At 43.2% G+C, this 14547-nt stretch overlaps 1 protein-coding gene across 5 annotated transcripts in view; it reads right to left on the bottom strand.

Annotated features, from left to right (window-relative positions):
- Positions 1-14547, bottom strand: part of FLNB (filamin B) — an 87743-nt gene that overhangs the window by 16824 nt on the left and 56372 nt on the right. For 2 of the 5 annotated variants that reach the window (XM_083489086.1, XM_083489082.1), the window contains exons 22-33: positions 14371-14544; positions 13445-13607; positions 12711-12871; positions 11773-11940; positions 9838-9930; positions 8497-8620; positions 7644-7800; positions 6243-6432; positions 4659-4906; positions 3925-4002; positions 3200-3302; positions 1701-1841 (exon numbers count right to left, since the gene is read on the bottom strand). In XM_083489086.1, coding sequence (XP_083345212.1) covers positions 1701-1841; positions 3200-3302; positions 3925-4002; positions 4659-4906; positions 6243-6432; positions 7644-7800; positions 8497-8620; positions 9838-9930; positions 11773-11940; positions 12711-12871; positions 13445-13607; positions 14371-14544 — 1800 coding nt within the window. The remainder of the gene's footprint in view (positions 1-1700; positions 1842-3199; positions 3303-3924; positions 4003-4658; positions 4907-6242; positions 6433-7643; positions 7801-8496; positions 8621-9837; positions 9931-11772; positions 11941-12710; positions 12872-13444; positions 13608-14370; positions 14545-14547) is intronic. The other 3 variants (XM_083489083.1, XM_083489084.1, XM_083489085.1) reach the window with 3 other exon arrangements.

The following is a 14547-nucleotide window of genomic DNA, read 5'->3' as shown; positions in this document are numbered from 1 at the left end:
GGGGCAATCGCTCTCTTGTGCTGCAGTTGTCCAGCCATTCATTCATATATGGAGGCATGATGCCTCTGATGCTGGAGAGCCTTGCAAGAAATTAAATGCAAGATCCACTGTCAATCATGAGCATTTAGGAAAGTTTTCAAGCCTTCTGCTCAGTTCCAGTAACTTTATCCTCCTCTGATTTCAGTGTTTCACTAGTTTCCATTTAGGTTTCACATTTATTCACTGCCCCAAAGTGTACTAGAGCACTCTAGAAAGCCTACTACTGCAAATAATGAACATATGCAGCACCCAGCCCTCCATCAAAGTCTCCCACAGGAATTTGCCTTACACCTCCCAGCTTATACATCCACACAGCAGGGACTCCAACCGTCCCGTGCGGTTGCTTTCTACCAGCAAGCAAAAAGCAGGTCCTCAGTCATGCCCATGTAAAGGATCCTATTCCTTACAAATTTATCAACTGCTTGCTGCCAGTGAAGTTTGAGTTTGCCAGAGGTTCACTAAGCCAGTCATCACGGAGCACATAAAAAAGCCAATGCTATTTTTTTATATAATAAAAAAAGTCCAGATTTATGCAGAGACTGTTCTTGTGGCTGGGACTTAACTGGCGCTTCTATTTCTAGCTCTGCCACAGGCTTCAAAGCTGAAATAGCTGAACGTGTCCCTGTCCCCAAAAGCTATGAGCCGGCTCCAGTTTGTCTGGATGTGCCCCAGTTCAAGGAACAAAAAGCCCCTTTTGACATGGGCAGAAACCTGCAATGCCGCTTCCAAGAGTAGATAGGGAGCTGTACACACAGGTAGCATGGAACAGGACATCCACCTCTTTCTGTTTTATTTATTTAGAAAGCTGCTTAGTCACAAAACTCTAAGTGATGTAATAGAAATTATTTGAGCAGCGGCACTACAGGTGTGGAAAGGCACCGAGTGTGACCCCCGAAGCACCAGCATGCCAAAGAGGAAAAATATCCATGCAGAATTCTTGGATGTATCAATACCAGTAAGCCAGAAGAATATGTATGCAAAAGCTGAACTACCAGGGATTTGTCCATTTTCCCAGATAAAATTAATTGAAAATTCTTGCCAAGTAGTAAACCTTAAGCTAGCTAATAGTGTTGGCTTAAGAGAGGAGGCGGGGGAGGGGGGGAGGCCAGATGGATTGTATTCAGATTTCATTTTTACAACTTCTCAATGAAGACGATGCATACGAGTCAGCCAGCAAAAGCGGCGCAGGCAGTCAAAACTGGCAGCGTAAGTACTTCACTAGGAAATTGGGCTGAGCTCTTTATAGCTTGATCCTTTCCACAGATTATAGTTTAAGCAAAGGAGGCCTAATATTTTACACATGCATTTCAAAACTTTTTCTCAATTCTAGTTGTAGTACCTCCTCACTAAAATAAGTTAATTATAAGTTCCAAGCTAACTGCAAAAGTAAGGCCACAAAACTCTGTCCACAAAAGCCAAATCTGTTTTAAGTCTGGCACAGGCTGTAAACCCACTAAGAATTCCTCCTGCCTTCACTCAGCTGCCATCGCCATACGAGGCATGCAATACAACCCTAGACCAAGGCAACTCATAGGACTGAAGTGTCCACAATTGAAGAAAAAGTGTGAATAAATGAAGCCCTCAACAACGGCAAATGCAGCAAATCAACAACAGCTGAGTTCTTATAACGTAGCGCTGATTTGAGATCAGCTGGCACTCACCTGGAATATGACTGCCCATGTATTTGATATGCATTTCATGCAATCCAACCTCAACAGGGGCATAGCTGACGGTTACAGTGCCATCCTTGTTATCAACAATATCTGCTGGTGCAGTCTTCCCCGAGGGCATGTGAACTTCCCCTGAAAACACAAGGCTCAAACTGAATTCAAACTGCAAAATACTTCAAAAAGCAAAGCCATGTGTTTTGATGTTTTCAAACTCAAATCCACACGGTATTGCCCCCCCCCCTTTCACTCATATAAACAGAGGAGGGGGGGTTATACAAAGGTGCAAAGGTTTCCCTGCATTTCTTTGAAAGCATTCCAAAAATTCTCCTGCATTAAGGTTTGGAGATCCATTTATTCTTCTTATAATGACCAGAGTATAACACGCTAATATTCTTTAACACAAGTCGTGTCCTTGAAGGTTGGCTTAGACAGACAAAATCCATAAAGCCATCAGGGCCTGGTGGCATCTACAACTCTCTCTAGAGACAACTCTCTCTAGAGTTTGCCATGGCCTGCCAAAGCTGACTGTTTTCAAGCTCAGAACCGCAATACCTCAAGGACAGCCTTTCCCCATATGAACCTACCCGGACCTTGCAATCATGATCAAAGGCCCTCCTCTGTGTGTCTCCTCCATAAGAGATCTGGAGAACATGAGAAAGGTCTTTTCTGCAGTGGCTTCCCACTTGGTGGAATGCTCTCCCCAGGGAGGTTCGCCTGGTACCTTCATTGTAACACCTTTAGGCACCAGGCAAAAATGTTCCTCTTCAACCAGACCTTTGGCAAATTAAACAATCTATGGCCTTTTTAACAGTGTAGGGGTGGGATATTATTTTCAGGCGCTTTGGTTTTAGCATTTTGTGCAAGGCTTTTTCTTGTTTTTGTTGTGAACAGCCCTGAGATCTATGGATGAAGATTCAATAAATAACAATAATGATAATTGTTATGTTATGTATTTTTGGGTTTTTATATTGTGAACCGCTCCATGATCCTTGGATGAAGGGCAATATAGAAATTCAATAAATAATAATAATAAGAAATAATAATCGAAGGCCCCAATGAAGAGCTGGATGATGCTTAAGAGCAGATTAAATAGACTTGCGCAGCGGGGAACAAGGACAGGACAATCACGGCTACTCTAGGAGAGTTTCATTTTTATCTCCTCCCAGCTCTGCTAAGGCCAAACAATAGCGCAATCTTTTTGAAGGATTATATTGCAGGGTGAAATCTATGCTTCTATTACAATGTGTTACAAAGCTAAACTACTGAGCCATGCAAGGGGCACCCAAAAGACAGGTGGGGGCAAGGCATTTTCCTTGACATTAACTAAGGGATGGAGACTCTGTGGCTCTCCAGATGTTGCCTCTAACCCACATCAGCCCCAACCAGCAGTCAGGGACTGTGGGAGTTAAGAGCCCAACATCTGGCGGGCCACAGGGTCCTCATCACTGCTTTAAAGAGAGTCATCAACTGTGTGCTGAAAGCTTGTTTACCAGTTATTTCTCCTTTTCTTACTGCGAAAGGAATGACCATATCAAAGGGCTTAAACCCAAGACCGTTCATGTCACCATCAGGAACGTAAGCTTCTTCTGTGACCTATTGTGGAGAAAAAGTTATTGTCATTTTAGGAGTTCTAGCACAAAACAGTTTGCTTAGCTATTTTTGGTCAGTCCAGACAGTTGCATCCAGAATGAAGACACCAATCAACTGCCGACTGTTGACCACCACACAAAGCTTTGCTCCCATTCATTGTTTAATGCGAAAAACATTCAGAAGAGAGTTTTAAAAACATACAAAATGGAAGAGTAAAAGATGCAAGGATAGCTCCGTCCAAAGGAACACTGAAGCTGGCTATGGTCTGGAAGAAAGTTGTGGTTTTTTTAGAGCAGAAGAGAAACCAAAAACATAAAGCCAGAGCAACATGGTCAGTGACAATACTTTAGGAAGAAGCCGTTCACCATCTGAAGTCAAGAAGAAAATAGCTCCCTAAGGACAAAGTACCACAGATGCACCGTTTAAAATGATTATGATGTTAAGAGTTGTTAAATATATATATATATATGAAGGAAGGTTCTGAATCAAACCCAAGTTGCCCCAAAGTAGCTTTTTGATCACCAGTAAGATATGACAAGAAAGCAAGCTTAAACAGACCCAAGAGGCAGGATGTCAACTCTTGCATGGAACACGGAAGACAGTGTAAAAAAACAAAACTAGGTACCCAGGGATGGAATCCAGGGGGACATGCTGCATTTAGTGGCTCCTGAGACAACACTGCAACTTCATCTGCATCTGTAGCCTAGTTAGTGGCAAAAGGCAAGGTATAGTTTTAAAAACCCTCTTCATTCATAGAGCTTATAAAAAACATCGCAACTTAAGAGGTACATATGAAAGCAGCTACACCAGAAGCAGAATGCAAGGGTTCCACGGCACTTCCAAGCTAGCCACCTTCCCTCTCTTCCACATGAAACGAGAATGTGCCCCAAAGCCCTTTGGGACGGAACTTCATTCTTGCGCAAGCACTCTGTGTTGGGCTGACTTCTCGCTCACATTTCCCAACTAGCTGGGACCACAATGGCGAAGAGCCCTGAACAAGGGGGAAAGTGGTACAACAGCACATCTGAACAGAAGAATGGCATCCGACACTAGGGTTTTGTGAGGTAGTATTTCTCATAGCCGAAAGAAACACTGCTTTGTCCACAAGAACCACATAGGCAAAACACTCAGCTCACGCCAAATGCTAATTTAGGCTGCAATCCTAGCGCCACTTACCTGTGAGTTTGTCCTACTGAACTCAACAGAACTTTCTTCTCATTACTCTTGATAAGGTTTGGACTAACAGGCTGCAAACGACTGTGTGTCAAACTTCATTATTAAAGCTAACGTGCTCACTACTTATCAGTCTACTCTTAAGTTCACGCAAAGGGTTTCAAAACCAAAAGCCAGGCATCTTACCATGACAGTGAAGGGGCTGTTTGGAATGTCCACTCCACCGAAGCGGACATGAATTACATAGGTTCCTGGTTTAGCAGCTGTATAATAGATGTCGTATGTTCCATCCTCGTTTTCAATGACCTCTGCTTCGACTTCTGTACCCTCTGGTGTCAGGACAGTGCACGTCACTTTGCCCTTGCCTGCAGATTTAGCATCAACCACAAAGCCAACTTCCTCTCCTGACTTCACTGTGTCTGCAATGCCAGGACCTACGAGATAAATGGTATGGTGAGCATCAGAGCAGATTCTCATATCTTGTGCCAAGAAAGTCCTGTGCAGTTTCCTTTTGGACACCTGCATTATGAAACACACAGCAAGTTAATCCAAACTTCTGCAGACAAGCAAGCCTAAACCAGGCTTTTGTCACGAAACCTTTGCAAACCAGCCCAGCTGTTGCGCAAGGCTCCCCTGGGTGCGTGTGGAGGTGGATGAAGTGGGGAAGAGATTCATTTGCACCTTCAGATCCATTTCTCCTTTATCTGGCACTCGTAACACATCAAAAGCATTTTTCACACAAGACAGCAATGTTTTACAGGTGAGAATTTTTATCAGGGTACCACAGCATACTTTGATAAGGAGAGGTCTGTACGTTTGTGAACACTAAAGTAGTTTGGCTTAACTTTAAAGGAGCCCTGCATGATTTGCCATCTGCATGAGCAACACAAAGCTTTATTCATGCAGAAAGCAAGATCCTTGTGTCAGCTTTCAAATGACAGGTTGCTGGTTGTAAGGTGGGGAGTGTGAAAAGAAGTAGGTGGTTATCAGAGCAGAGACAGCTGCTCTTTCCCTTAAACCCACTGTGCCCCCTTAATGCCTTTAAACAACCAGAAGATGTCACGACATACACCCTACCAGAAATGAACCACTGTGGATCAAGGCAACAGTGCAGTCACTCCTTTGGTGCAAACATGGTCTTTCCCTGCAGTCAACCCTAGGCTCTAGCATTGGAGCTTTGCTTCAGGCTGTAATTGATGCTTTCCTAAGAGACTGGCATGCTTACCAACACTTCCACATTCTTTGTGCTTGAAAGATGCCTATTGGGGGCCCACGGTTGGCATCTGGCCACAGGCTCCACTTTGAACTAATTCTGCAGCAGACTTTTGGGCTCAACTTATTCTTGCATCAAGCTGCAATCACCAAGGGGAATCACTGTGCATGGTGAAGGGGTACACAGCTCAGTGGTAGAGCATCTGCTTTGCATGCAGAAGGGCTCGAGTTCAATCCCTGGCATCTCCAGGTAAGGCTGAGAAGGCCCTTTACATGAAACCACTGCCAGTCAATTTAAGGCAAAACTAAGCCAGATGAACCAAAAGTCAGACCTAGTGCAAGGCATTTTGTTTGTTTAAAGGCTGTACATCAAAATGCTATCTTGGCACAAATGCAGATTTTAAAAGTTACTGTTTAAGTATGTGTGCTGACCATATAGGGCAGGTAGCCCATTTCACTTCAATCTATCTGTGCATAGGCTTTTAGGAGAGCAGTTTGCATAGCTTGCCTGACTCTTATAAAACACTTGCTTACAGTGAGAGAACAGAACGAATTTACCTGTTGCCTGACACTTGCTAGCATCTCCTGCTGGCGACACACGGATTCGGTATGGAGAAAGGGGGATATCGTCCCCACCGTATTTAATGCCAACTGAGTAGCGACCAGTCTTGTCAGGGAGGTAAGTCACTGCATAAGTGCCATCTTGGTTGTCTTGGACATCAACCCTCTTTGGTTTGCCTTCTTGGTCCTGAATGCCGGAAGCGAAGCCACAATCAGCAAGAAAGCCTCAATCACAAAGAAGACGCAGAGCGTAAGCTCTAAAAACAGCAGACGTTCAGGTTTACATCTACCCTGAACTTGACAGTTTCTATAACATGCTGTTTTTTATTTTCAAGGGGACCTGGTATTTAAGCAATCAAAGGGCAGTTTGAGGTTGACATGGAAGTTCAAACAAATGTGATTTGTTGCTGCCTGTAAAAGCCAATCTTGTGACAAGAAAAAATCCTTAGGACAAGATTTGGCAGTAAATATCCACATTGCCTGGATCCTGCAAGAAATATCACAGGCTTTGGATGAGCAATGTACAATTGGCTTTCTTCTGTGGGTAATGCAAACACTTTCCATGTTACACTGGAAGCAGTCATTTTTGTTAACCTGTTTCTGCTTCATTAAGAATGATCTAGTTTTATACTGAAACAGGAGTCTAATGCAAGACTATTGCATATCATAATGTCACCAGACAGCTTTTAGGTGTTGTATCTGTGCAGTTTTTGACTAATAGCTGCAAGTCAAAGGTCCTCTTTGACTAATAGCTGCAAGCTCTACTCTTCCACTATATTTTTATAACAAGTTTTCATAGCACTGCTTATTAGACAGGGGAGTGGGACACCATGCATTATTCTGGCTAATACATACTTGTTTGCTTTAATGGACTGTGGGGGTTAACTAGCATCCCTCGAAACCAAGGTTTGTCTTTGCAAATGCTCATGACAAAGCTGCCTTGAAACAGAGCCCAGAACAGCTATGATTACCTCTGAAGTATGTACTGGCCCTTCCACAAAACCTTGTCTATGTTCATTCATGGTGAAAACTGCAGACTGGCCTAGTTTATGGGGATCTGAAAAGGCTAGGAATAGTTCACACCAAAAAGCACTGTACTATGTCCAGGACATCCTCTATTAGGAGTATTGCCTAGAAATACTCAGTACACAGTAGCCTTGCTAAATTTGGGTGATATATAAAGAGAGCAAAGTTTGCCCACTGATACTTTTAAAGGAAAGCTTTAAGGGCACTGCTGAATGGAGGCCTGCCCTGTTGAACCCCCAGTGATGCTCAGCAGTGCATCAGAAGGAAACATTCTAGTTCTCCTACTCAAAATACCAGGGGTCTTTGAGTTCAGCGTGTGAAGATTCAGCTCCTGTGTTAAATGGTCAACAGTAGGAAGAAATTGTATCTTACAGTCACATGCACTGAGAGAAGTCCTTGGCCTGCATCTCTAGCATCAACAGCAAACTCGGTGGGCATGCTGGCAGGAACCCCATGGGAGCTTAGCCCTGGCCCACTCGCCGTCACTTTACTGGCATCGTATGTTGGAAGCACCTTAACTTTGAATGGGCTGTTGAAAGAACAGAGCGACATATTTCAGCAATGAAGATCATGTAAGCAGATGCCTCACCGGCATGAAGAAAGTATTTCTGAAGGTTAAACAAAGGTACGAGATTACTGTCGAAGGCCAGACACTGGATTAGTCACTGAACCTTTTTGATGTAGGAGTTAGGGAACCACTCATTACTATACGTACAAACCTACTAGACATTTGGGGAAGAGAGTGGGACAGACATACCTGTTTACGCAGGCATTCCCTAGAGATCTTTTGACCCCTGTTTTTAATTGCTGTGTTGTTTCGTTGTGCCTTTCAGTGACGGGCACTTGCATTTTAATGCTTGTGTAACTCGTTTTGGTGGTTTGTAAATCTTCTCGGAAGCCTATTTTGGCATTCAAGCAATAATAGCAGCACATAAATAAACAAGCTGGTCCTTGGCAGAAGCAAACACTGAGCTAGTTACAGAATGTTTGCTAGATTCTACAGTTCAAGGAAATGCACAGCACTTTGTAGCCTCTTCCCCCTCTCTGACAACCACCAGGAGGAACCAAGTCCTTGCTGTAGAAGCATTTCTTTGAAGCCTCTTTACCAAAACTAAGTGCAAAGACTAAGCTCATGAACAACAATGCAACCCACCTCAAATTTGGAGGCCAGCCAACAGCACTGCAGTTTGCACAATAAGCTTTGTTTCCTGCACCCCACTCTTACCTGCGAGGGATCTCTTCATCTGCATATTTTACTGCAACCGTGTAGGGACCTTCTTTCGTAGGTGTGTAGGCTACTGTATGGGTGCCATCACCATTGTCAACTATATTTACGGGTTCTGCCAAGCCTAAATAGTAAAAAGACCACATTTCAATTCCTTCTCATCAAAGGCCTCAATGACACACAAGCAATTTTTGCCGCTTTGAGCACCGACACACGCACACAATGCTGATTTAAAGCTTTGCAAGAAATCTGCAGAGACATCTGCTTTGTGGTCTGTTCAGATAAGCCAATTTATTCCTATCATTCCCAGTCTGTGACCTCATCAATTAGAGAGAGGTGAAATCACTAGCAGTTCCTTGGCTGGCTCAACTCCAATGGCTGTAAGCTAAGAAACCCCCATCAAATAGGGGTTGGAGTGATTTATTGTTTCAAAATTATACAGCTGGTTAGGTCAGTTATCGGGCACATTTAAATATAAGCTTCCAGAAAAAGGAAGACTTTTTTTATTTAAACACTACTACTGATTAGGCTCAACATCCAATTCAGTACTGCGTGTTAGTCTGGAATAGTTAGTAACTTTCGTTATAACCCAGGGGTGGAGGAGAGATTTATTTGGTCTGCATCGATGAGCAAACCAAATCAATTTGCACCTCCCAGGTTAATACAAAGATCAGAACAGCTCTCCAAATTTTGCAGCAAAACACTTCTCAAAAACAGCAAAATGTGTAAAAAATTAAGCTGCATATTTTAGCATTTAAAAGGTTGAGAAACTGATAAGATATGCATTTTAAAGTATTTATTATGACAATATGTATTTGAATACAAATGCTCGTGCTTTTTATATAAAAAAATGCAGATTAATGTAGAAATGGGATCAAACTGACATATGAATAAACATATGAAAACTGGCGCAGAATGGAAAAAAAATACCCTGCCTTCTTTAGGCTCTACGCCTCAGTATGACATTGACAAGTTGAGCGCAGTCAACAAAATTTGGTGCTGTCAAACAAGTGTTATGATCGGCTAGTTCAAGGTAAGAAGAGCTCCAAGGACCTATTCCCAGAAAATCAAGATATGTGGATTTGCACATGCAGCTATTTCACAAGATTAGTTGCAAACGTGATTAGAACTGCCTGCAGTTACAATTTAGATCAAGGACCAAAGTAAGTGTGCATATAAATCAAACAAGGAATTGTTTAGTAAAAAGGATAACTCAGTGGAGAATTAATAGTACAGCAGCAGTTAAGCACAGAAGTTCAATTAAGCTCATTCACAGCAGCACTTTATACAGTTTAGAGGATTTGCTGGAGGCACAGGTAATTAGTTAGTAAAAGTTCAAACCTGTCTCATTAGATTCACCCTGTGGGTCACCTTTAAAGAACTCTGAAATTGCTTTCAGCGGACTGCGCCATGACTGGGTATCCGGCTCATCAGCTAGAATTAAAAAGCTATTAACTTAGTAATACAAAATCAGAGCTCTGTCAGTTGTCCCTTGAGACATGTTTGCCTTAAAACCAATTACACAAAAGGTGGTTATTCATGCAACGGCTACGTTAGACCAAGTGCATCCCGTTCAGCATAGGTTCACGGTGTGCAATGTACATGCAATTTAATTCCAAATGTCATTGCCTCCCCTGGCCCTTGGGCTGAGTTTCACAACTTCAGCGAAGAAAGACTTCTTAAGATGAAGCTGAATTAGATCTGCCAACAGCTGAAATGTACTTGCTCCAAGAAGTATTTTACATACTCAAGTATTCTTGCATAAGTCTGCAGTACTCAGAACACATTAAATAAAAGCCTGTTAGGTCTTCAGTAACTGGAAGAATGAGGTAAGAGAGGGGACCCAACTACAATTTGGGGGCAGGGGCTTCATTCATCTGACGTTCAATGCATTCGCATTCTATATCTGGCAATGTTAGATAGTTGACACGCAAGAGTGCTTAGCATCTAGTAACATCAGAATTGCTTTGGGCTTCTTCCACTAGCCCTCATCCCACCAGGCTGTTCCTTCTTCCAACCCTTGTTTCCTAGCTACCCCGTCACAGCGCTTTCCTCAGGCCTTCACCTCTGTCCCCTTTCCTCCCTCAGTCTTTCTCCATGCTCTTATCAAGGATCAGGGCACTTCACAGAGAAGGCAGCCAGACACTTACGTCTCACAGGAGTGGATAGGACCAAGGGCAGCTCAATGAACTCGTTGCCAAAGAGATAACCACCTTAACATTTTCTAGTACATTCACAAATACAGAGTAAGCGGTGGTGTATCTTTAACAGGTTATAAGCGGCCCTTCAAGGTAGTAAAGCAGGTACCTTTACCTTTACCTTTTAAGCGGCCCTTCAAAGTAGCCAAGAAGTGTTTCAAAACACAGATCCCCCCCCATTCAGCTGTCACATGATCCTAGGCCATTTCTCACCACCCTAAGAGTATACAGTACTATTTTTACCTGAGCTACCTTGATTTTTTTAAAAAAACAACCTAACATTAATATATTTGGATCAGCATGTACCATTTGCTTTTATTATTTAAATTTATATTCTCATAGCGGCTCACAACAGAACAAAAAATGCAAATCAATACATCAAATATTAATACTCCTGTCTGCCGCTTTCTATGCAAGATTTGATTACAATGACTTGTTAGCGGGATTGTCGGTTGAAAAGCATATTGTCTTAGCGCAAGAAGTTCATTCAATGACCAGATATGCTCCACTCTAAGTTTCAAGTACAGTCGTACCTTGGTTGTCAAATGCCCTGGAACTCGTACGTTTTGGCTCCTGAACACCGCAAACCCAGAAGTGATTGTTCCGGTTTGCAAACGTTCTTTTGGAACCCGAACATCTGATGGGGCTTCCGCGGTTTCTGATTGGCTGCAGGAGCTTCCTGCAGTCAATCAGAAGCTGCAATCTGGTTTTCGAACATTTTGGAAGGCGAACAGACTTCTGGAATGGATTCCATTCAGCTTCCAAGGTACAACTGTACTCAAACTGCTGTCCTCCCATGTCTGTTTAAACACTAGACTTGCCTTGAAGACTCCCAACTGAGTTATAAAGGAGCACCTTGATTACTGAAGCTCCCAACTTTCAGAAGCACTACAGAGTAATAGCTATATCAGCAGTACCCAAAACTTTGTACTTCAGAACTGTACACGACGCTACTTTTTCTTAGTACTTCCAACTCAACTCCTACCAGTTACCATTCAAGTGCTTCCAAGTGATGACTTCTGCTAATCATACAACTCATTTAAAAGAAGTATCAAGCGATTGCAGTGGAACACGTTACCTCTGGGTGCTGTTACTGTAACCTCAAGTGGTGCTACCCCAGCTTTACTGGTATCTACAGTAAACGACTGGGGAATTCCGGCACGGACTGCTGTTCCCAGGCCTGGTCCAGAGACTTTCACCTTGTAGGGGTCAACGACATCTTTTACAGGAACCTTAAATGGACTGCCTGCCAATGAAGCAAGTGCTAGCTCAGTACAAAGGGGAATGTAGCAACTTGTGAAAAGGTGCGTCAACAGCCACCCCTAAGCAGCCCAGCTCCTCTCACACTGCTCCCTTGGTCCCCTACTGATGACTATCCTGATAAAAAGGGCAACTTAAATCAGATTTATACTGGCTATTTAGATGGACAAGGATTAAATTTTAATTGAAATGGGACTGTATGCAATGTGAACTTGATGCTCTAATGAGGTGAGAAAAATATGTTTTGGGGCACTGAAAGTTGGTTCTAGCACCCACCACAAAATCTTTAGATACATTTGGGGTAGAGCAGTGGCTCAGTGGCAGAGCATCAGCTTCGCATGCAAGAAATCCCAGATTCTCAATCTCTGGGCAATCCAGGTAGGGCTGAGAGATACCCCCAAACTCAAAACCTGGGGAGCTGCTGCCAGTTAGTGCAGACAACACTGAGCTAGGTGGACTCTGTGTAAGACAAATTCTTATGTAGCGATTAAATAGCAGCAAAATATACTACTATTGTGTTATAGGTCAATATGGCTATTTGCTTTGTATTCCCAAAAATCTAAAGGCTCTGCTATGAAACGCTGATTCACACTGGGAATGTTCTTGCAAAAGCATGATGTGTTGACTTTTTCAAATGCAACGCACATTATTTATTATACATTACAACATCCTTTAAAAAAAGAAGTGTTCTCCAATATGAAAGTCAGTTCACAGGCTTTTACTTTGAATCCAACCTCAGGATGCAAGCCGTCTTACCAGGGATGTGTTCGCCCCCATAAGTTATGTTGACATCATAGTCTCCTGGAACATAAGGAATATATTCTGCACTGCAGCTGCCATCCTTGTTATCTTTACAACTTATTTTGGATTCTGAGGGTCCTTCAACAGTTATTCCAAGGCCGCCAATTCCAGCCCCTCTGCAAGCATTTAAGAAAAGGGGGGGAACAGTTAACATCTTTCTATTACAGCATTTTAAAGTCAAGAGCCCACTTTGCTTTGCATGACTGCAACTAATTGTTCTCTGCTGCATTCTCTCAGAATGACAGTAGCCTACTAGACAGTTGAGAAGAATAAGAACCTGTAATGCAGGTAGGTCTACATGTTGATTGATTAATGGTTTCTTCAGTTTAAAGTCCAATTTAGCCTGGGGAATTCTGAAGTCATTGGTGAGGACATTACTTGGCAGGCGTGTGAATCACACAGTCTGGGGAAAGTCATCAAGAATCAAAGCAGCGAGTTGAAGGTGTGTGGGCGGGTTTGTAAGTAAGATGACAATGTTTAAGCCTGTGGTAATGTCAAGATCTCTAAGTTGCTTCTTGCTATTTGTACCTAGCCCATGGCATGTCCCTGTCAATCAGCTGCTTTCGGAGGAGAGGCAAGGACACCCGGATTCTACTTCATGCACCTACAGTCAGATCTTCCAATATTTTATAAATATGCAGCTTACTCTGCCCACATTAATGTATCAGAATACAGTCCATCATACTTACCGAGTGACAACAGTGAATGGGTTTGGTTTATTTGTGAAGGCTTCTTGTAGCCCAGCTCCTTGGGCCACCACCCGAGAAGGATGGCATCCTTCTGTAACATCAATCCTGAAAGGGCTGTTTGGTACAGGAACATCATCATAGGTTACTTCAACAGTGTGAGGACCTGCAAGCAGAAGATGGAACGTTTACTGGGGAAGTCTCTGAAGCATTGCAAAAGTTACATCACAGGTGTTTGGCAATTAGTCTCCACCTTATTTGAATTAACTATTTTCAGAATGCAAGAGAGTTTACTCTAGATCGGCATCCCAAACTCGGCCCTCTAGATGTTTTGAGACTACAGTTCCCATCATCCCTGACCACTGGTTGTGTTACCTAGGGATGATGGGAGTTGTAGTCCCAAAACAGCTAGAGGGCCGAGTTTGGGGGTGCCTGCTCTAGAACATGTAGTGCCTTCCCCATGTTGTTCAACTACAACTTCTAGGGGTTGGTGAGGTGGGCCCCCGCCAGGGGTGCAGGCAATGGGGTGTGTGTGAAAAATTGGCTAAAAATATGTCCATAAGTATAAATATTGATTATTGCCTCATAAGAAATGGTTTCAAATTTATGGTGAATTAAATGGGTGGAAGGTGGTGGGTTGGTGGAGAGGCAGAAAGAAGCGCTAATTTGTCCATGGCTAGGGGGCACAATATGGGTGGTTCTGCCAGGGGCGCAAGATCACCTAGCTATGGCTCTGCCAGCTAGCATTGCCTATGGTCAGGGAAGATGGGAGTTTTAGTCTAGCAGCATCTGGAGGTCATCAAGTTGGCTACCCTTGTCCTGGAACAAGCCTGCCTTTCGACGTGTGTTAAAATATAGAATGGTGCCGCTTAGTACAATCTATTTCCTCCCTTATTCTTCCAAAGTCAGTAGCAACTAGCAGACTTTACCTCTTTCATAGGGCGTGAACTCTACAGCATATGTCCCATCGGCATTGTCTTTGATGAGGCAGTCTGTGGAAGCTCCAGAAGGATTTGCAATCTGAGCTTTGATATGGTCTCCGCCAGTCTTGGTCAAGGGTCTAGCATCTACGGTGAAATCGGTGGTTGCTTCACGGAAAACATCTA

Source organism: Podarcis liolepis (genome assembly GCF_965112155.1).
Source record: "Podarcis liolepis genome assembly, chromosome: 2".
In the NCBI taxonomy this organism is placed as follows: Eukaryota; Metazoa; Chordata; class Lepidosauria; order Squamata; family Lacertidae; genus Podarcis; species Podarcis liolepis.
This window is presented reverse-complemented; position numbering and strand designations above follow the sequence as displayed.